A 21,439-nucleotide genomic window follows, 5' to 3' on the forward strand; every position below is an offset into this window, starting at 1 on the left:
AATTTTCTCTAGAAAAGCTTCAATTTTCTGAACTAAATTAGCTGCCAGACTGGCACTTAAAAAAAAAGGTTTGACCAAATCAGAACATGTAATTAGTTTGAGATATTTCGAACACAACCCAGCTATACTCCAACTTTGTTGTAGAATTAATGTTCATTTGTGGTTCCCCCACTGCCTCAGCTATGGTCTTTCCTTTTAGGGAATCCAAAATCCTCAAATTACTTCTCAGATGATTTGGTGTCAGGATTATCTGTTCAACACAGCTTGCTAGTTTTCTCCATGTTGCGGTATATGCATTGGTCAGATGGACAGTGTATTTTAGAAACAACATCTACTGGACTACAAGGCACAGCCATATTGTGCTTATACAGTACACCTAAACTGTAAGTTCAAACTGATTATTACAGATCAGTTATTCAAAGTAGAACCCCTACTAGCTCTTTGCTGATGACTTGCTTGCAGGTTGCTAACATGTTCACCTCATCTCAACATGTTTCTCTAAAATATATGTACTACTCAAATTATGCATAACTATATGTGAGTTACATGAGTTTAAATAGTCTACCTGAGTGATTTAGAGACTACAAATCAAAACATGATAGCTAGAAAGGCCAAGACCACTGATGATAAGACCCAACCAGCATCATCGGACGTGGCCTCAATACTATGGAAGGAGTAGTACAGAAGAAAGTATCCAGAAGGAAAAAAAGCTTATATAAGAAGTAAAGTTGAATAAACTATTGACTATATTCCCACATCCTACTCTTTAGCGGCCATATTTCTCGGTGCATGGTTGTATTTTACAGAATTCTACTTTGACAGGTTATACTATACACTGCAGTACCACTGACAGATTTAAATATATGACATCCTACAGTATCAAAGAAACGACATTAAGGAAAATGGAAAAATGGACAAATATGCCAATAAATACAGATTTGTATATTCTCTGCATTAGATCCTTTGTGCCTTGTGGGGCCTTTCTCTGTGATTCACTGTAAAGTTTTCCAGCTCTGACTTGTGTATTAGGGGAATGCAGTGCAGCCATGAAGGAGAAAGCAATGTGTGCTAAATGGTCCATAAGCATGGCTTGGCCTGGCTCTGCAAACCCCTCTGGACCCCATATGGTGAATGTGTGTGCACTACATGCATGGACGCATGGCCTGGCCCTCAGCAGGACTGCTCCCCACCGGATAACATCCCATAAAACACTGACACGCATACGCAAACACACACACATAAGGGCATTTATGGCATACCTGTAGTAAAAAAAACAAAAAAAACTATGTAGTATCATATGTGGCATCTATCTGGCTTTTGCTACTTACTGGGGTTTTTTCATGGTTTCAGATTATATGCAAATACACAGACACCTATGGCTGTAATTGTAGGGTCACATACAAATATAATCTCCCAACCACACAAACACATCTCATGCACATATACATTCAACCACACACACAAATGCTCCATTCAATTTTTATCTGTCTTCACACACAACTGCAAACTAAATCCTTTTAATCAAGACAGCAATGTACCCTTGTCTCCACATCTCCCCTGTAGGAACTGAACTACTACAGACACCACGTTGTACTCCCCCAGTCCTGATTGTGAAGTGAGGAGTGGAGGGGAACATAATTGCATGCTTAAACGCCTGAGAAATGGACGTCCAGTTCTGCTGAGCTGGTGCTTTTTGTGTGGCCTCATTGTTGGGACGTGCAGTCATGCAGCTCTTTGAGTCCCTGTCGGTGTTCATGTTGGGTTAGGGGTGGTTCAGAAGAGTGGAAGAGGGGGAAATATTGTCTAACAGCCAGATATTTAATTCCAAGACCAAGCACTTTGTGCCTGGCAGGACGAGGGTGGCCGTGATCAGAATGGAGTGAAACAGAAGCAGAGATCAGAGGCTCTCCCCTCTTTCTGTTACATTTCTGTCTTGTGGTCTAATACTGTTGTTGTCAGCCATTTAATAAGCTGTTTTAAAGGCTTTTGGTAGCAACACATAAACTCCACAAACACAAGGATGCACACATTGTATACACATGCAGAGACGACAGAGTCAGTTGTACTTTCTGGTTGATGTACTTAGTGTGGCCGAAGCAGACAAACAAAAGGCTCATCTACAGGGATGCAACGTAATGAGGGGTGGTTTGATCCTAAATATGTTGAGTTTTCCATCTCGCTGCAACACAAAAGAGACAAGCCATCAAATTCGGGTCATCAGAAGCCTCTAGGTAGTAAATCAACTCACTGAGCAGAATCAGTTGTGTCATTATGGACGTCTGTGGCCCCGAAAATGGTCAATGGAAGGAGCAGGATTCCCTAAGCACAGGTGACAGTGGCACAGAAAAGAGGAAAAACAAAGCAATAAGAACAAGGTTTCTTAAATCAGAATCAGAATCAGAAAGTATGATTTTTATATACAAGAAATTTGTTTTGCTGTCATTGGTGCATAACAAACAACAAAGATAGAGAAAACCAAGTATTAAAAGTCCAAACAATGTAAATATATATACACAATATGTTTTAAAATGAAGCTCTGATTTCCCAATTTATTGCTTGTAGTTGTAGGTGCCAGAGCTCTGTGGCATTTAGAGGAAATTCAAGCATCTATGCTTTGAGATTTTTGATTCTTTTGTGTAGCTGAGTAGCCTAAAAATAGAGAAAAAGAGAGTGTGTGATAGAAAGAGGTGTGGGGTATGAGACAAACTGGATAATGGTCAAAGCTGGAAAGCTCAAAGCTTGGAAGAGATTCAAGATTTGAGCAACTTAATTAAAGAGGATTGCAATGCTTTTATTGTCTCCATCTTTGCTGAATAGACACTATTTACAGTGACTTACTTTTAGAATGCCTGGAATTGCTGAGGATGATCCAGATATGAGGACAGATGATAGGCTTTCAGCACAAGTCAGCGAATGAAACGTGACTATTTGTCTTACTTACCCTGTGCCTTGGGCTTGGATTGGTCCAATCACTAGTGAGATGTCATCATGTCAACAAAGTGGGAGTGCTATTAACTTGAATGAGCATAAAAAAGGAGGAAATCAACATGATTTGTCATACTTAGTGTCATATTAGCATGACTTCTCGAATACAGTAGAGATCGCAGCGGTAACTGGAAAAGAAAGAGCAACCTCAACAAAAAACAAACAAACAAAAACATACAAAAATAACATTCAAGCCATTCTGTACAATAACTGGTAGAAAATGGGCACATCCAAAATTCATTCTATTTCCTTTGTAACTCACTTAAGAATTGCCACATTTAATAATACTACTGTATTTAGTATAATGATGTCCAAACTACTGGAGTCAACCTACGTAGTACGATAAGAGAGTAGGGAAAAGTAGCCAAAACCTCATAGCTGATTCAAGAACCATGTGTGTTGTGTTGATTTTAGGCACGTTATGTCATATTAATCCAACTATTTTCAGTTTCTCTTAGTTAAGACACACTCACACCATGAATGAGTTATTAAAAAAATTAATGAAGGGGATAGAAAAGAAAGTGAGTGAGAAAAAGAAAAGCATGAATTATCAACCTAGTTTTCCACCTTTGCAATCAATGCTTATGAAGTTGAAACTGTCATTTTTGGCATGGTAGTAATTGCTTTTGGCTCGTGATGGATCCTCTGACTCATGTGAGAGAGGTGGTGGAACACAGATGTAGTGTTTCCAACGCTCCTGAGAGCAGGACAAGACCTCCATTCAGGTCTTCCTATCCAACCACTGATTATGACCAACAACAGAAGTTTCGCAAACGTCTGGTCCAACACTATGTTTTATTAAAATCAAACCTTGATTCAACCAAATTAATCTGATTGAGATGAAAGCTATGACTGCAGGAAACACCTTGTCCAGAGAAATACATTTTAAATTTGCTTAAGTCAATGCAGGTGGGTCTCAGGAAATCCAGTGGGGAAATTTCATGGCGGATGCATAAGAATGCACCCTCCTGACCTGATTAGAATAAATTATGAAACAGTTCCCTTTCAGTCTTTAGAGATTATGCAGAAAATGTGATGAAACTGGCCTTACTCAAACAGGCACCTCAAAAAAACCACAAAGCTGACTTATTTAGCTGTGTTATGCACATGCCCATTACTAAATAGTAGCAGTGGAAAGTAACTGTGTAACTAAGTGCATTTGCTCTAGTGTGGTAGAACTTAAAGTACTTGTACATTAAGTTTTTCTTGTTATCTTTTTTTAATACACGTATTTCTAGGGCTCATCATAATAGCTTACATTGGGGCCTGCTGTAACTCCCTTACACTACTGCTTCAGATGGAAATACTGTACATTTTACCCCTCTACATTCATTGGATAGTTGATCTACAAATAAAATATGTTTATTTTTAAAGATTAAACTACCCAAAAGTGTATAAACGAGTTAGAATTAGCCACACTGCAACAATAATATCAATAGCAATCAATAGTAATCCAAAAATATAATCCAAAAATATCATAAATGGAGCAACTATAGTGTTACCACTTTTGTAAGTAAATTGTCTGAGTACTTTTTCGCCTTTTGATTTGTCGAGTAATTACAACTGTTTTGTGTTACTCTTTGTGTCGAGGATTCAAGACTGATTTAGATTTTTTTTACATTTCAACCTCAACAGGCAAAGGTTTGTACAGTTTTGGTTTATTCTGGGTTTGCAGCATGTTTTTTTAAGAGTAATCTGCTGAAGAGAAGTCTGTCTTTTTTCACTTCATAAATCAAAAAAATGTTTTTAATGAAACTGGACATTTTCTTCAAACTTGGAGTTAAGCTACATTTAAGATGAAAAACCATCACTTGATCTCAGAAAATAAAACCAAAACTTAACATGGCCCACTTGACACAGTCACTCAACAAAATCCCTGGTCGTCTGTGAAAATGTCTGTTGATGTGAACTTCTTATCTGTAGCCAATGATCTATTTATCCCAACTCTATCTGCTTGAGCGATAATGTATTATTGTAAATGAGGCCAGAGAAGGCCCTCGTGGTTCAGTGAGAGAACAAGTGTGTTTGAAATCCAGTGCAGTATGTAAACCGTTTGACATCAGTGTTTGGGCTTTCTTTATGAGAACATCTGTGGCAGCTGCCCTATAAATTCCCAGTGTTGAGAAAACAGGAACAAAAAGTTCCATTTTTGTATGGCAGTGTACCATGGCGAGAAGTGGACCTAGTCGTGCCTCATCTGGATCGCCATGGCCAACGTTTAGGGAAAGTCAAATCGGGGATGGAGAACTAAGACAGTGTTACTCTGTGTTTTAAGTCTGTTCTGCATAGCAACAGACAAGAAGGAGATTATTGATGGCGATCTTATCAAACCACGAAGACAGACAGACACATTTCTTCACATTCCCTTTACTGTATATCCTCCATCAACTCTCTTTGTGTGTTTGGTAAATGTCTTCCTACCTTCTGTCAAGACTTGTGTGAATTGGTCTCTTGACTGTTAAGCAATATTGGCTGATATGATGAAGCTGTTGGCCAGCTCTAAGAATGTTTTCAATTTTGCAGCAGCCTGATAGGCAGATGTTTACTTTTAGTTAGTAGAGGTTTGTGGTTAAACACAGTAACCAAGTATTTACAGTCTTGTTACTAGGACATCTATAAAATAATCATTGTAGCAGATGTTTCATTCAAGTCACAGTGAAGTTATACCAAATCTGTACAATCAGATCAGTAATACACATTTTATACATAGATACAAAGTTAAAAACGTCTTCCGAACAGAGCAAGCTGGTACTGAAAAGCTACTAGGTAATAAAAACAACAGTCAGGGACATATAAGATACAAATAATAATAATTTAAGGTAACTATAAAACATATCAAATATCATTGAAATAGTATTGTTCCAGTTACTGCACATGATATATTAGGTTTAATTATATGTGGAATGATTGCACTATGTTGTACATAATGGCACATAGTGAATGAGCAATGTGCAATAGAAATAAATCAGCATATTCATTTATTTTATTAATGAGTATATAATTATTGCTCTTATTGATTTTTTTTTTCAGATTTTACTAAGGGTAAGTATTTTGGGGGATTAAACTGAATCAACTAGTTTTATTTTATTTTGGGAGAAATGTAGTTTCCTACACAGCACTTTCGACACAGTCCGACACGTCCGATATAAAAATTTGTAAAGGGTAAAAAAAAAAAAATCAACCAATAAAAATCAGACTATTTTAAATGGACTAATTCGTAGAGAAAAACATTTAATGTGTATTTTAAAATCGGTGAAGTTGACAGTCGAAAGTGCGACACTCGTTGTTAAGACAGATAAACATTCAGCAGTGCAGCAGCTCCTGCTGTGTCTGTCTCTGTCTGTGTCTGTCTGTGTCTGTCTGTGTCTTTCCGGCAGATAAATCAACTTAAACTGGGGCAAAAGAAGAAGCGACTGACTTAAAATGATCAATAACCTTCATGAGCTCAGTGTTTGTTTACATTGTTGTCGCTGTTCTTTCTTTGGCTGCTGTAAAGCCAGGCTAAGCTAATCAAGCTCGCTGAGGATGGCTTCAACTTCTGCAGGTTTGAAACGCTTCAGTGTCTTTGCCTCGGTCAACACTGCGCAGTGTAGTTGGTTTACACTGAGGGAAAAATCTTTGCAGGTGACAAATAATAAGCCGCATTAATATTCCAGGGAACAGAGACTTAGTTCATTAAGTTCAGTTACTCTTATGTCATAAGAAAGATGCCATTAATGGGATTCAAATAGTTTTATGTTTTTGCTACTTCTTGTCTGTCCATTATAACAAACCCAAGGTATAAATTAGACAAATTTTAATATTCAAAACTGTCCGTGGGCCTTTGTTTTAAAGATATGTTGCTAAGCAACATAAACTAATCATGTTGTAGTCTCCTGTCTTATTGCATTTTATTTCTATTTTATTTCATTTATACCTTGCAGTTATTATTTATATCATGGTCACTTACTTTTGTTATATTTTTTATATGACGGTCACTACTCTTGCAATAATATTATTATTTATATCATGGTCACTTACTTTTGTAATATTATTTATATGACTGTCACTACTCTTGCAATAATATTATGTTTTGTATCATGGTCACTTTCTTTGCAATATTTCTTACACTATGGTCACTTTACATTACAATACTCTTTTTATATATCATGCCACTTTTATCCTCAGTGTTTATTGTAGGTTATAGATATTTCTGTCTGTTTAATGTGTTTTTGTTTTTTTATACTTTTTTCTAATTCTGTAGTGTATGCTACACTTTCCTCTGCTGCTGTAACAAGTAAATTTCCCCGTAATGGGATGAATAAAGTATATCTAATCGAATCGAATGAAATGTTTATGTCATTATATCATGTGTTTGTGTCGTTATATAGCAACATGGCATGAAGGTGACAGCTGTCTGGCTCCTGACCCGAGAGATGGCACCCTGCGAGAAGCCACCATTCAGAGACTGACCACCTCTTCTAATAAAGACACCACAGCATGGGTTGTATTCACTGACCGTACTAAAGATGAAGACGAAGAGGAGGAGGAGGAGGAGAAAGCTGTACCTGTCTCAAAACTCATGAAACCAGGCTCGAATCACTTCACCCAGGAGAAACCTGTGTTTCCCAGCAGCGTCACAGACCCCAGGTTATGCGTTCCATTAGAGCTGAGTGATGTTAATGGAGACAGAGTCCCCTACACCATCAACAGATATCTGAGGGATTACCAGAGAGAAGGTATCAGGTTCATTTACAACAACTACATGCGGTCCAGAGGTTGTATCCTGGGGGATGACATGGGCCTGGGAAAAACTGTACAGGTACAAAGTTTATTAGCTGCACAGCTTTTCAAAATTATTAAATCAGTTTTATATTAAAGTGCTTTTTCTTCTTTGATCATGTCTTAGGTCATTGGTTTCCTTGCTGCTGTGTTGCACAAAACAGGCACCTGGGAGGACATCAAAAACAACCGGCCTCAGTTTCTGCAGAGTCAGATGCCCTCCAAGCAAAGTAAACCCAACAAAGTAGGTATTGAAATATGCCACTTACACGAAGAAATGAAATCAAATATCAGTCCAAGTGCAGCCATAGTATAAAGCTACGGATATGAGTACTGATTTGTCATCTTCATGCTTTGGTGTATCTATGATCTGGTCTAGGTGTTCCTCATTGTGGCCCCACTGTCAGTGCTTTATAATTGGAAAGATGAATTGGACACATGGGGTCACTTCCAGTGTGTGGTGGTCCACGGGCTGAGAAAAGAAGAGGAGCTGGCTCGCCTTAAAAAGGGTCGTATTGAGATTGCTCTCACTACCTATGAGACTCTTCGTCTTTGTCTGGATCAGTTTAATAAGTAAGAACCATACTCGACACACACAAGCAACAATTTCTGTGATTTTCTATATTTAATCTTTGGTACTGTGACTCTCTCTGCAGCATAGACTGGTCTGCTGTGGTTGTGGACGAGGCCCACAAGATAAAAAATCCAAACTCTCAGATCACTCAGGCAATGAAGGATCTGAAGTGTAAGGTCAGAGAGCTTTATGTTTGTTTTATTATTTCAGTATACTATTAATAGTGTGTGAGTTGTAATGACTGCACTCTGCACTCAAGCGGCCTTTATTTCTGCTGTATTGAAGATATATAAAACTGTACCACCATCAAAATAAGCTGATATAAAATAGCTTTGAACCATGAGTTTAATGCTAGATTTGCACTTTTTCATTTATGTTGTCAGATCAGAATTGGCCTTACGGGCACCATCTTACAAAACAACCTTGAGGAGCTGTGGTGTGTGATGGACTGGTAGGTTAGCTTTTATATTTCAGTAATTTTGTTCCTTGTAGTGGAACTGAAGTTAAACTTCTTCCTGAAAAAAGTTCCTGTTAGCGTTAATATTTTATTGTGTTCTATTTAGGGCCATACCTGGTTGTCTTGGCAGCTTAGGACAATTCAAGAACAAGTTTTCAGATCCGATTGAGCAAGGTCAGAGGCACAGTGCAACCAAACGAGCCCTGGCTACAGGAAGGAAGGCTATCAGGGCCTTGGTGAGGAAGATATACCACTGGTTCCTCAGAAGGACTAAAGCACTTATCAAAGAACAACTGCCTAAAAAGGATGATAGGGTAAGATTGGTTAAGTCAAACCAGACAAAGCCTCTATTCTCTGCAATATTCACCGTCTATATGGCGTTATTTCATTATCATAACATTCAGGTGAAGGTCTATGATGTATAAAAGCATCCCTCAAAGAACCCTCTGTGTTGTGTTTTCTCTTAGGTGGTGTATTGCTCTCTGACAGACTTTCAGCAGACTGTGTATCAGACGGTGCTGGACACTGAAGATGTTACATTACTGCTGAGGTCTTCCGAGAAATGTGAATGTCAAAGTAGGCGCACTCGCAGAGGCTGCTGCTATAAAGTTAGTTCATCTCTTATACCATTGTCTGCCTTTCCGTGCTGTATATTGTAAATCAGACAAATGTGTTGGGGGGGAAAATACTGTATGATTTAAAACACTGGAACCTGTTACCATCGTCTAGTTGATTTAAATTTCAGAAGAAACCCTTCATGTTTGCATGTTTTCATGAAAAAAAACAAAGACAAAGCCTTTAAGTATTATCATTTTCTTTTATTTCAGACAAACTCAGAAGGTGTGAATATGAAGGAGCTGTACTTTAGTTACTTGGCCATATTGAGGAAGGTTGCCAACCATGTAGCGCTGCTTCAGTGCACTGCAGGCACCAGCAAGCAACAGGTAGAAACACGTTTCCCTATTACTGATTTACTATACTTGTTTCTTAGAGATACCTCCTGGACAGGTTTTCCGGAATGAGTTCATACCATGTCGTCTAGTGATGGATTCATGTCACTATTATATCTCATTTGTTTCTTCCAGGAAAAGTATGTGGGTGGCATTTGTGCAAAGGTATTCCAAAGGTTTCCAGACTTTGTGCAGCGATGCAAAGATGAAGCGTTTGAGGCCCTGTCTGACCCAATGTACAGTGGAAAGATGAAGGTAGAATTTGGTAACAATGATCTGCTCGTTATAGGCTGTTTTCCGTGTGGGTTCATATACAGTATCTGTCTTCCTCTTCAGGTTTTGCAGAAACTGCTGAAGTATTATCTGCAAAAGAGAGATAAAGTACTTCTTTTTTCTCTCTCAACCAAGGTGAGATCTGTTTGTCTGTATTGAAATCTCAGTTCTTGCGCACTAGTGATTTTGCACATGTGATTGCAGAGATAAATTGTATGAGAGTTGGACGAGCAGCAGGGCGGGATGTTTACCCATCGGAAAATGATGTGATGGTCACAGTGATGTAATCTAAAAGGGATTTTAGATGGTGTTTTAAATGGTTTTAGAGCTTTACGCCCAGTCACATTCATTCAACCTTTCAACACAACAACAGGCTTGAACACACACTCTTAATTGCTATTGCTGTTAGGGCAGATGACTTGTTTACAGAGAAAATAGTAGCTGTTTTTTTTATGACATAGATTAATAGGTATGCCTTGGGGTTTTATGAGATTGGAGTTTTTAAGATAATTAGACTGCAGAGTCTAATGGCTGCTGTCACCTGAGACAGTATGATAACATTTCTGGCTGCTATGAGGTCATGTTTTAATGGCCTATTGGTTGCTTTTTCAGGAATCACAGGAGTCCATACAGTTTTTGATTGCACTCAGCATTACCCCTATAGTATATCTATAAATATACAAGCCCGCCGAAGGCAATATGCTAGTGTTTACATTTTACATTTCATACAAACTCTTCAACCTTGACAATGTGTGAATTAACATAATAGATGTAAAGCCGTCAGTTCTTACCCAGTTGTTTCACATGTACCCATCAGCTCTTAGATGTACTGGAGAAGTACTGCATGGCAGAGGGGCTGGACTACAGCAGGTTGGACGGAACCACCAAAGCCAAAGAGAGAGTCCAGATTGTCAAAGAGTTCAACACATCCTCACACATCAACCTCTGCCTGGTTTCCACCATGTTAGTCAAACAATAATGTCTGCTACAGTCATTTCTATTTCAACATGTTTTATTTTAAACATTCAAAAACTTGAATCTGCTGATAACTTTGTTCTGTTCTGTTTTGATCAGGGCAGGTGGTCTCGGTCTTAACTTTGTAGGAGCCAATGTGGTGGTGTTGTTTGACCCCACATGGAACCCAGCCAATGACCTCCAAGCTATTGACAGGTAGGTAGATTGTTGACTTTACACTGTGACGGTTTTTAGGGGTAACTATTTTATTTACATTTTTAGTTTTTAGTTTTTAGTTTTTGGGGTGCCAGCCAGGACTCAGCCTGACAATTTAAAAACTAGTTACCTCTTACAAAAACCAACACAAAGGGTGCATAAATTCAAAACACAATTCATACAACCTTAAACCAAAATGTTAACAAACCAAAATACCACTTTTCTTTTTGTTTCCAAAAATATATTTACACAACAGAAAACCCATAAACAATGTCCACTTCTTCAGTTCAATCCAGTTCTCAACAGTTCAGTTTAGTTCAGTACAAACAAAAAACAACTGGCGTTTATTTCCAGTGAAAAAATATGTTCCACCAACCAAACACTAAATCCTCCGATAAGAAAGGGGGAAAGAGGGAAAAAAAAGTTTATTATTAACGTAGTATTATAATGTATATTAGGCTATATAAGATGGATTTTATAAAAGTATCCTGTAGTTGCCTCTCTCAAATTGCATTGTAGCTGCCAGTTTATTTTATCTAGTTATATTCCATCACATCTGATATCAAATCATAAACATGCACACTTTTTACTGTTTATATGCATGATGCTTGTACGTCGTTGATATGTCTGTTTCTCTATTCAGGGCGTATCGAATTGGCCAGTGCAGGGATGTGACTGTTCTTAGGCTGATCTCACTGGGCACTGTAGAGGAGATTATCTACCTCAGACAAGTTTACAAACAGGTTACAAGAAAATTATTCTATCTATATAAACATAATGCACAAATCATGCTCATGTTGGTATCCTGTGATTATCTCCTTTACTACCTGTCAGATGCCGCAGCTTTCCTTGATGATATTTGACTAATATATGCCATAAGGTCATTTATTTGCCATTGTTGAAAATGTGAGCTCATTTCTCTGTGTCTGTATGTTTTCTGTACCTTCTTTCCCAACTTCCAGCAATTGCAGTCTTCAGTTGTGGGCAAGGAAAGTGCGCGGCGGTACTTTGAGGCAGTTCAGGGGAATGGTGTCCATAAGGGGGAGCTGTTCGGGATCAATAACCTCTTCAGGTTACAGACCCATGGGACATGCCTCACCCGCAAGATACTCGAGGTTAGATGGCTTACACACCTGTTTGATTGATGATGTGCACTGCTATAGCATCCTCAAATCCTGAGTCACAGTACAAGGTGTTACAAAACACTTTGGCATTTTTGGTTTTATACAGGAATTAAACTGGCATGAAGACCGGAAGAAAGGCTGCAAGAAATGTTACAATACAATTAAATGTTTATGTTTTGATAAATGTGTGTCTCACTTCTGCTCTTCCTGTCAGCGAGAAGGGCAAGTGGAGTCTGGCGTAATGACAACCAGCACACACACAGGCGAGGAGAAGGAGGAGGAGGAGGAGGAGAAGGGAGTTAGCGTGAGTAACTCTGCCTTTCTCAGAGACCCAGAACATAGGGCACTCGTCTTTCCCATCCCTCACTCTGTCTTCTTTCCCAGGCGGCCCTCTCGCCCCCCCACCCCACCATTCCCACGTTAAAAAGGGGATACATCAAACAGGGACCTTCCTGTCTTGTCAGTCAAATAACCCACAGAACTTTATTCAACCTTTATTGCCAGATCAGTTTTGTTTTTTTTCTATTGCTTCCCAGTTCTTCTTATTCTCTTTAAGGGGTTTTTTTCCGCGAAAATGTGTATCACATTTATGAGAAAAACAGCTACTACTGTGACAAAATTGGATAAATTACGTGACTTTTAGGAGAAAGTAATTCTATTCTTGTCAGTATCACTGACTCACCCTGTAGGCTTTAAAAGTGGCTATAAAAAGTTTGTAGTTTCCTCACAGCAGCTGTGGTTAGCTTGAGTTTGGGCAGTTCCAATAGAGTCATATGGTGAATTTTGTTTAACAGTGGAAAGAAGTAACAAAAAGATCAATGGAAATCTGTGGGACAAACTCCTGGTTCAGTAGACATATTTTCAACAAAAATATGGCGAACTGCACTGCTTTCGTGTCACTATCATCGTCCGCGAATTGAAAAGCTCACTTGAAGTAGTGTATTTGAGTGTTTGCAACATACTGGGCATTTACTTAGTGTTTCAGAAGTTTCTAGGGAGGTTTTGATGCTTTTTTGCGCAATTGTAATCCATTTTAACGGACACAGTTCCCATTCTTCCTTTTTTTTTGCGTGTGAAACTACAAAGCTTTCACAGACATCTTTCAGCCACACAGGGCAACACTGGGGCAAAAGACTGAAGGTGTCGTATCACTTTAAGGCCTTAAACATGTATATGCTCAGTTTTTTACATTTTTGCAAAACTGAAGGATGAGGTTTCTTTGTCTGCGTCTCACTTTCACTCTCATTCTGTGTGAAACAGCTGGATGTAATTACTTGCTTGTCCTAATGGAAGCAGCAGACCACACTGAAGTCTATCTTCTGCTTTTCAGCTATTTATTTACACAGTGATAGCCCTTATCATCCTGTTCCCAGCCAGGTCCTTTTTACAGGGCTGCTGTTCCACTGAGGCCATCCAGTTTCTTTCAAAAACACAGAATACACTGGGGTGCCTTAACACGCACAGAAAGAGGCTCGAGGCATGTAAGCACCAACATGCACGCAAATACAGCAGAAGGGGAAGAATCGTCTAGTTGGCAAATTCTGTGAAATTAGAATCACGGTTGGTGGTCGCTCCTATAAAGGCCCATTCATATAACTCCAGGAAATGTTATGACCCCTTTTTGTTTTATGTTTTATTCATATTACGTCAAGATGGAGGGCATATGTCACAGTGATGTTTATTATGATTTATTGTGACAAACATCTGTTTTGTATCACACAATGAAATCTCACATGGACTGTTTCCACTGAAAGATGGCATGAAAAAGGAAGTGACAAATTTGTAGCCTTATGGAGCAATTCTGTAGCTACCACAGCTCACATTGTCAGCTTGAACCACTTCATATGCCAGTGTGTCCCTACTTTTATTTAGCCTTTTATTTATATTGTTTTATTTAAGGAACCTGGCCCTGTACCGAATGATGAATTGGCCAAGGAGAACAGAGATGCATCAAAGGTCTCCAAAGGGGTGCTGGACTTTAGCAGTGGGAGTGAAGAGGATGAGAATGAGCAGGAACTTAAGAGGAAGACATCAAACCCTGGTGCAGTGGATGGCAACAGGAGTGGGAATGCTGCCACTGGTCCTGGTCGAATGAGTCTCTTCCAGCATGGTTTCTCCAGACTTCTCGAAAGGGTCAAAGGAAAACCAGAGTTAGGAGAAGGGGACAGTAGTCCAGATGTTGAAGAAAGCCCTTCTGAGGAAGATGCTGAGGATCAAAAGAGAGAGGGTACCTCCTCTGGCAACTGCAAGGGCTCCAATACAAGAAATGGTGCAGCCTGTCTCCCGAAATTGGATACAAAAACCTGGGACATCACCAGGACATCAGACAGGGAAGGCAGGGAAGATGGAAACGGAGGGAGACAAGAGAGGGTTTCTCTGGTGAAACAGAGTGACGATGTAAGGAAGAGACTGGGTCTGAAAGGACAGACAAATAAGACAATTACAGTGGATTATGAGAGTGATGGAAATTCCTCACCAGATCAAAAGAAACTTAACAAGCTTAAAACTGCAGCTCCAAAGTTGCAACACTTTGAGGGTTACTCAGATGAATCTGATGATTTGGACATGGAGACAAAGACAGGGCCCAAGAGGGACGCTTTAGATTCACACTGTAGAGGAGGGGACAGAGGGAGAAGAAGGCTAAACCTCAACAAAAAGAGGCAAAGTGCTAGTGTCAGGGTCAAGGCCAGATCCAAATACTCTGAAGATATAGAGACATTCACATCTTCAGAAGATGAACACACTCCTATTAAGAAAGGGAGATCTACAGGATGTCACCTCACATCTCCACAGACAGAAAGGTCCAGAGTTGAGTTGCCAAAAGATGGACAGAGAGCTGCAACAACTGACCGAGCCAAGCGACGAGCAGGGACGTCCGGTACTGTTTCATTTACAAATCTGAAAAGTCAGACATCCCCGGCATCCAAAGGAAAGGATGGAACTATTGACAATGTGCTAGGTCAGATTCATTACCTATTTTTATATTCAAGGAATTTGCTAATGAACTTTAATATGAGCCTGAATGATATTTATTTCTGTTTTAAAGGGGGCGTACAGGAGGTGATGTACACCCACTCTAACCAGCGTGTGGTGGGCGGGAGCAAAGCAGAGGAGATGATCAGTCGAGCTGCTGTACGAGACGTGTTTGAACGCAAGATGTACTCTCAGCTCCCAGCCAATCACCTTTTAGACACCATAGAGGTATAAACAGTACTTTCTTAATGCTGGTCTGGTTCAGTGACTCTTCAAACTTAAAATATCGTGGCCCCAATCCAGCGCTGTACCTATTGGTGACTATTTAAATGATCAATTCACAGAAAATCATTTTTATGAATACATTTTCCTGTCACCTCTAATGTTTTGAAGAGGAATTAGGGTAACTTCTTGCCAGCCCAAATTACATTAGATAAATCAAATTACACTAGAAAAAATTAATATGAGTATATTTTTCCAGAAACTGTGACAGGATCACTCAATAATCAAAAGACCTCACTGTAAACAGTGTCATTTAGACCTGTTTTCTACCAAAGTGTGCCTGGCATCTGCCTAGTGACATACAGAATAAGACTTGCCAGCACAGTATCAGACACACATGCTCACTACAACATGAGAGTTTAGTTGCGTTGAGTTCTTTGTAGATTAGCTTATAGCTCACTGGCACTTCACTAGGTTACCTACATTCAAACCTGTGACCCATAATACTGCATGTTTTCATCAATGTCAACAAAAGCATGCGCATCTTAGCCAATGGTACTGACTCACTGGTGGTGAAAGACTGTTTGTGAGCAAGCTTCATGATTACTACTTATTTAATCTTTTTGTTTTTGGATTAGACAAACAAATACATATAGCCGCATAAGAGGGTGATTTGGTTGAATCGATGCCTTAATTCTTTTCATTTAAATTAAATTAAAGTAAACTTCACTCTTGTCTGATTATACCAGAGCCTGTCAGAGAGCCCATCAGACAGTGAACCGTTCCCTTCTACTGTCAGACTGGAGAAGCCCAGTGCGGATCATCCAGTCACTTTCACCAAGAAGAGTGTACACCACACCAGACACACCACCTTCATCATTGGAGAGACTCCACAGGCCATAAGCAGGTACGGAAAAGGATGTCAGATGAGGAGAGGTTAAGAGGAAAGAACCGAGGAGATAGCAGTCAGGATAACGCAAAAAGACAAAGAGCGTATTGTAGAAGACGAGATGATAGATTTACCAGAAGGGTAAAAGAGTGTAGTGTAGTCATGGGTAGACGTAGTGAAGGAAAATGACTTAAGATAAGGGAGCTTGGAACCAAAAGAAAGAAGAAACGTTTGAATGGGAAAGTGGGCCAGTGGATTAAAGTAAGAAAAGAGGGTGTAAAGTGTTGGAAGAGAGAAATTCCTGGCAGTGTCGGGAAGTAGGCCAAAACACCACAGATATGGTGTTCAGCGCCCCCACCTGGGCCTCCAGGAATTGTGTGTGTGTGTGTGTCTAGCGAGAGACCACCTCTGAGCTTTCCCTTCCACCTATTTCCCAGCATCATGCCAAAGATTACCCAGTTATGTTCAGGCCCAACAGTGCAAGAGTTTTTCCCTGCACAACCACAGCCCTCCTGAGACTAACCAAAAATGATCGCCTGAGGACTTCCAAACCCACGCTGATATACACACACACACACACACACACACACACACACACACACACACGTCCTAACAAGAATTTACACGCACGTACAGACACACACTATTCAAATACACACCTCTGTCCTGCTGCATCACCTCCGCCCCCTACCTTCCCAAACACTCGTATACAGACACACAGACACCTTTGTGGCTCCGATCTCACTCCCGAAGGGGAAGACTGTATCTCTGCCCAGTGGCTCACCAGGGAGTAAAAATACACACTAGTTATATTGATATCCCCTCAATTAACCTTGCTGTTTAATGATTTAAATCCACATGCACGTCATGTTTTACTGCTGTTACTTTTATTTATTGTTTTTCCAGTGAAAGCCACAAATGGTAATAACACCACCATAATGCAGCTGTACCACCAGTAACTTTGAAGTATTTCTGTCCCAGAGTCTGGTTAGACCAAACTTTTAATGACTGCCTAGAAGCTCAGGAAAAACACCTCATACTGCATAGCTGTCTGGATATGAGCCTGAATATGTGAACAACTATTCATCTTAGGTTAGGTCTGACGAACCCACAGAATATCTGATTAATAGTATAGGCTTTGTGGCTTTTTAAAGACGTTGTTGTATATGTGATGTGAAATACCTTACAGTATGCTTTTATGTGTCAAATTCTGTTGCGTGAAAATGGTGTAAATGTGGTGAAAATTCTTTATCTTCATTGTCAAACTCAATTTCTGTCTTCATGTCCTTTGTGTGTAGGCAGCAGCTGGTGGAAATGTCGGAAAAATTCAAATTTCCCTCAGTCCAACAGTTTGCAGCAGAGATTTTGGGAAGTAGCTCAACTCAGAGACTTGCCTGGCTACAAGAGTATTACACTTCTCTGAACCACCCTGACCTGGCTAATATGGTGACAAACAACTTCCCTGAACCTGACTCAGCACGGACCTTCTCCTCCTCAACATCTCCCAAAACAGCTGCCACAAAATGTCACGCAGATGCAAGAACCTCACAAAAGGGTGTTCCAGAAGCCAAGAAAAAGCCCAAATGCACTCAGAAGAATCCTGAACCCAACATTAACCCTGAAATCCCACAAAACAATGTTCCTGTGCTACAGAAAATGCTGAGAAACCCACAAAATGATGTTCAAGAACACCAGAAAAAGCAAAAGATCCCACGAAAGAATGTTCTAGAGCCTATAAGTGATGTTCCAAGCCCCGAGTCAGAGAAGCAGGAGGAAACGGTCTGCAGTGCCAGAGGACATAAGAGGACAAAGAGGGGTAGTGTTTCTAGTTCTGGAGCCTTCATAGCTGATGGTGGTCTTGGCTTGGATCAGGCCAGCAGCAGTGGTCTGGGGTCCAGTGAGGCTGCTCTTTTCCTGAACCGCACAGACAGAGATACCCCTTCTTCTCCGGACCTCAGCCATGGCAGGTCCACCATGTTACCCAAACCCACAGTGCAGGGAAGAGAGCAAGAGCAAAAATGGTTTTCCAGGACCAGTGAAACTTTTCAAGGTCAGAGAGAAAATCCTCAGAGCCCTTCTCCTCCTCAGCAGGCCACATCTACCTCCAGTCACCGTTCTTTCCTCACAGATCTAATAGGAGACACCTCAATCCTGGATGATTTGTTAAAACCCAAATCCAGGATTGCACAACAGAGGGGCAACCCCAAAACACCTTCCTCTGTGTCAGTCAGTACTGACTCTGCTTCAGCAGGAATCATAGACTCTCTACCTCCTCCAAAGTCAAACACACTACCTACACACCAGGTGTCATCAAAGAACAGTCGAAAAGATTTCTGGGACATCCTGAATGAGGGCAATGAGGAGAGTATCAACAGATTAACTGACCCGGCAGAAGTGCAGAGGGTTTGCATCAGCACTAACTTTGTAGGTAAAAGCTGGTCCGGAGAAGAGGAGCGCAAGAGTCTCTGGAAGACTAATGAGAAGTTCTTGTGGAAGAAATAATACAAGAGAGACAATAGGATTGTGTTCAAAGTTGATTTCATACTAAAGAGAATGTACCTTTATGGAAAATTAAGGCAGACTTGGCTTCCTCTGGTTTTACACATTTTATTTTATTATTTTAAAATGTTACATTACGTTTATCTTTTTTTACCAACTGTAATTATTTTGAAAATATTCAGTGTTCATATATTTGTGAGTTACTAGCACAATACACAATGATACTTGAATAAACAGGGTCTTGGGTCCGGAAATTTCAATGTTACATATTTCAAGTAAATGATTGCCTATTTTATTACCTAAAACACACAATCACAGTGATATTACCCCTGAGTAAAACAGTGGAAATTTAGCAAAAAGAATCATTGATCCTTGAAATAGTGACAAATTATTTGGGGTAATTGTTTAATCTCCAGTGCTGTATAAAAAAATAAATAATTAAAAACGGGTAAAATAAACTATTTAAATGTACTGATGCGCACATGTAGTTAAAAGTCACTGTAAATGCTCAAACTCTTGCTACACCTGATCTGATGTTAAGTGATGACAAAAAAAACAGCCCGAAGCAGGCATTAGCCATTATTGTTATTGGATACTACAACAGCCACCGGGGGACTGTTGGTGGCCATGCAGAGATATCACTTAAACTCCATAATGGCTGTTATATCGCTGTCACTCTAAACACAGAAGTGCCTTGCACTCCCCATGAGTAGACAGAATAGTTTCCCTGAGCACTGTTCTGCACAGTAATCTGATAGTCTGTGGCTCGGCTCAGTTGTGCCTCAAAAACTCCTCAGTGTGCCGCTGTGCTATTAGTGGAATAACAATAAGCAGTAAAGTCTTTCAAAAGAATGGAAATAATCATTTGCCTCAAAATTCACTTCAAAAAACCAAAACACCAAAAAAGTTATTGACATCAAACAAAGTAAACCATAACTCTGTGCATTATGTGCACAAGTGCGAATGCATGTGCTGTACCTCACAGCTTTGTTTGACCTTTTTCAGCCGCTCCACTGAATCCTAAAGATAGCTGCTCTGTGTAAGTGTTGTGTTTTGTTCAGCAGAAATGAGAAAGTGCTGATAGCTATCAATAAATAAGAGGAAGGAGTACATGCCTCAACAGAATGTGCAGCTTGGTAAATAGTATGTGTGTGTGCCTGTTAGACCTTCTGGGTGGTAGATCATGACTATCTCCACATAGTGAGGCCACACATTTGTCACACCTGTTCAAATCATAAACAGAGGAGAATAAAACCCCCTTTCTCATACCCCAACCCCAAACCATTCCCTCTCTCTCTGCTTTTCTCTTTCTTTACCCACAACTGAGATTTGCAGATCCCTATCTGTCTTTTTGTACTCATAGTCTGGTTCAAGTGAGATAGCAGAGAGGCTTAACATTTTACTGACAATAGAAAGGCTCAGCCCTCTGACTGACAGTGGTTGGAGGCTAATGGAAGCCAGCTAACATGGCTCACTGGCAAACAAAGCTCTCTTATCCTTAATGCTAATTGCAGGATTCTACCAAGGATCTGAAGTGAGACACACAACCACCATAAGCGATCGTTGACAATTGTATTTTATTACATGCCGTGTGGGACAATTTCTAGAAGGAGTGACGAGAAATACCACCAAAGAGTTTCCAGTTCTCCCCGGTGTCTTGTCCCCGTGTCAAGGGCAGGGTGAGAAGTCTGTTTATATTTCCTGCCACTATAACCTGGGTGTCTGTGAGTCTGTTTTAAACTGGAAAGTCAGACAAAGCGGCATAGGGACGGCCCTGGCAATGTAGGTTTATTTGCAGAAGTCAGACTGTGACACCTAGTTTGATTTGATTAGTAAAAAGCTGTGAATGAGTGTTGACCCATACTGACCCGGGCCCCAAGTCATCTCAGTCTCGGGTTTCCGTATATTCATTCTGCAGTGTGTTTAAAAAGGTCTGCAAACTATCGCTGATTAAGAACATGCTCTTATGCAAATATATAAAAAATGAAAACGTCCCTGGTCTGTCAAGGGTGCATTCATGCATTTATCAGTTGTAATTTACAGACTAGCTAACCATGCCCATCATATAAAACCACACTTCTAACTATACCAGTGTAGTGTGGACATATCACGTATTGCTTGGAAACTTTGGTCACATTGTGAAAGGTGATTTATCTTTCTATTTTAACACTCTATTTTAAGCTGATGTGTTGACATTAGGACTCTGTGTGTGTGATTTGATCTCGTTTGATTGACAGTACCAAAAGATCCAATCCAAGTGTCATCAAAGTCTAATTGAAATGTTGCTAAATGCTGATTGGTGAGATCACCTTTCTAAGTGAGCCTCCCACAATACAAAAAAGTGACAAGAGCCCAGACAAAACCAAAAATATAATAAATCGCTCATGTGAAATATCCAAAACTAATTTAAAAGTTGGATGTTTATGTGGGATCCCATCTCTCTGAGTGAGAAGCTGCATGAGAACATTTGTTTTCAGGGTCTTTAATGCTCAAGAATGATGTCAATGTGTAATTCTTCTCAAAGCAACTCTAATAATGTAACTATCATAAAAAAAACCCATC

At 39.9% G+C, this 21,439-nt stretch overlaps 1 protein-coding gene across 1 annotated transcript; it reads left to right on the forward strand.

Annotated features, from left to right (window-relative positions):
* The first annotated feature begins 6,287 nt into the window (after positions 1–6,287).
* Positions 6,288–19,997, forward strand: ercc6l2 (excision repair cross-complementation group 6-like 2). The gene is made up of 20 exons (XM_019264378.2): positions 6,288–6,529; positions 7,356–7,786; positions 7,874–7,990; positions 8,126–8,319; positions 8,403–8,496; positions 8,704–8,771; positions 8,884–9,091; positions 9,245–9,385; positions 9,605–9,721; positions 9,863–9,982; positions 10,064–10,135; positions 10,818–10,963; positions 11,075–11,170; positions 11,814–11,913; positions 12,133–12,285; positions 12,509–12,598; positions 14,194–15,253; positions 15,341–15,495; positions 16,239–16,396; positions 17,677–19,997. Exons 1-20 carry the CDS (start codon positions 6,511–6,513, stop codon positions 18,878–18,880), a joined length of 4,743 nt encoding a protein of 1,580 aa, XP_019119923.2. The 5' UTR covers positions 6,288–6,510; the 3' UTR covers positions 18,881–19,997.
* The last annotated feature ends 1,442 nt before the right edge of the window (positions 19,998–21,439 follow it).

This window comes from Larimichthys crocea, chromosome III (genome assembly GCF_000972845.2).
Source record: "Larimichthys crocea isolate SSNF chromosome III, L_crocea_2.0, whole genome shotgun sequence".
NCBI lineage: Eukaryota > Metazoa > Chordata > Actinopteri > Sciaenidae > Larimichthys > Larimichthys crocea.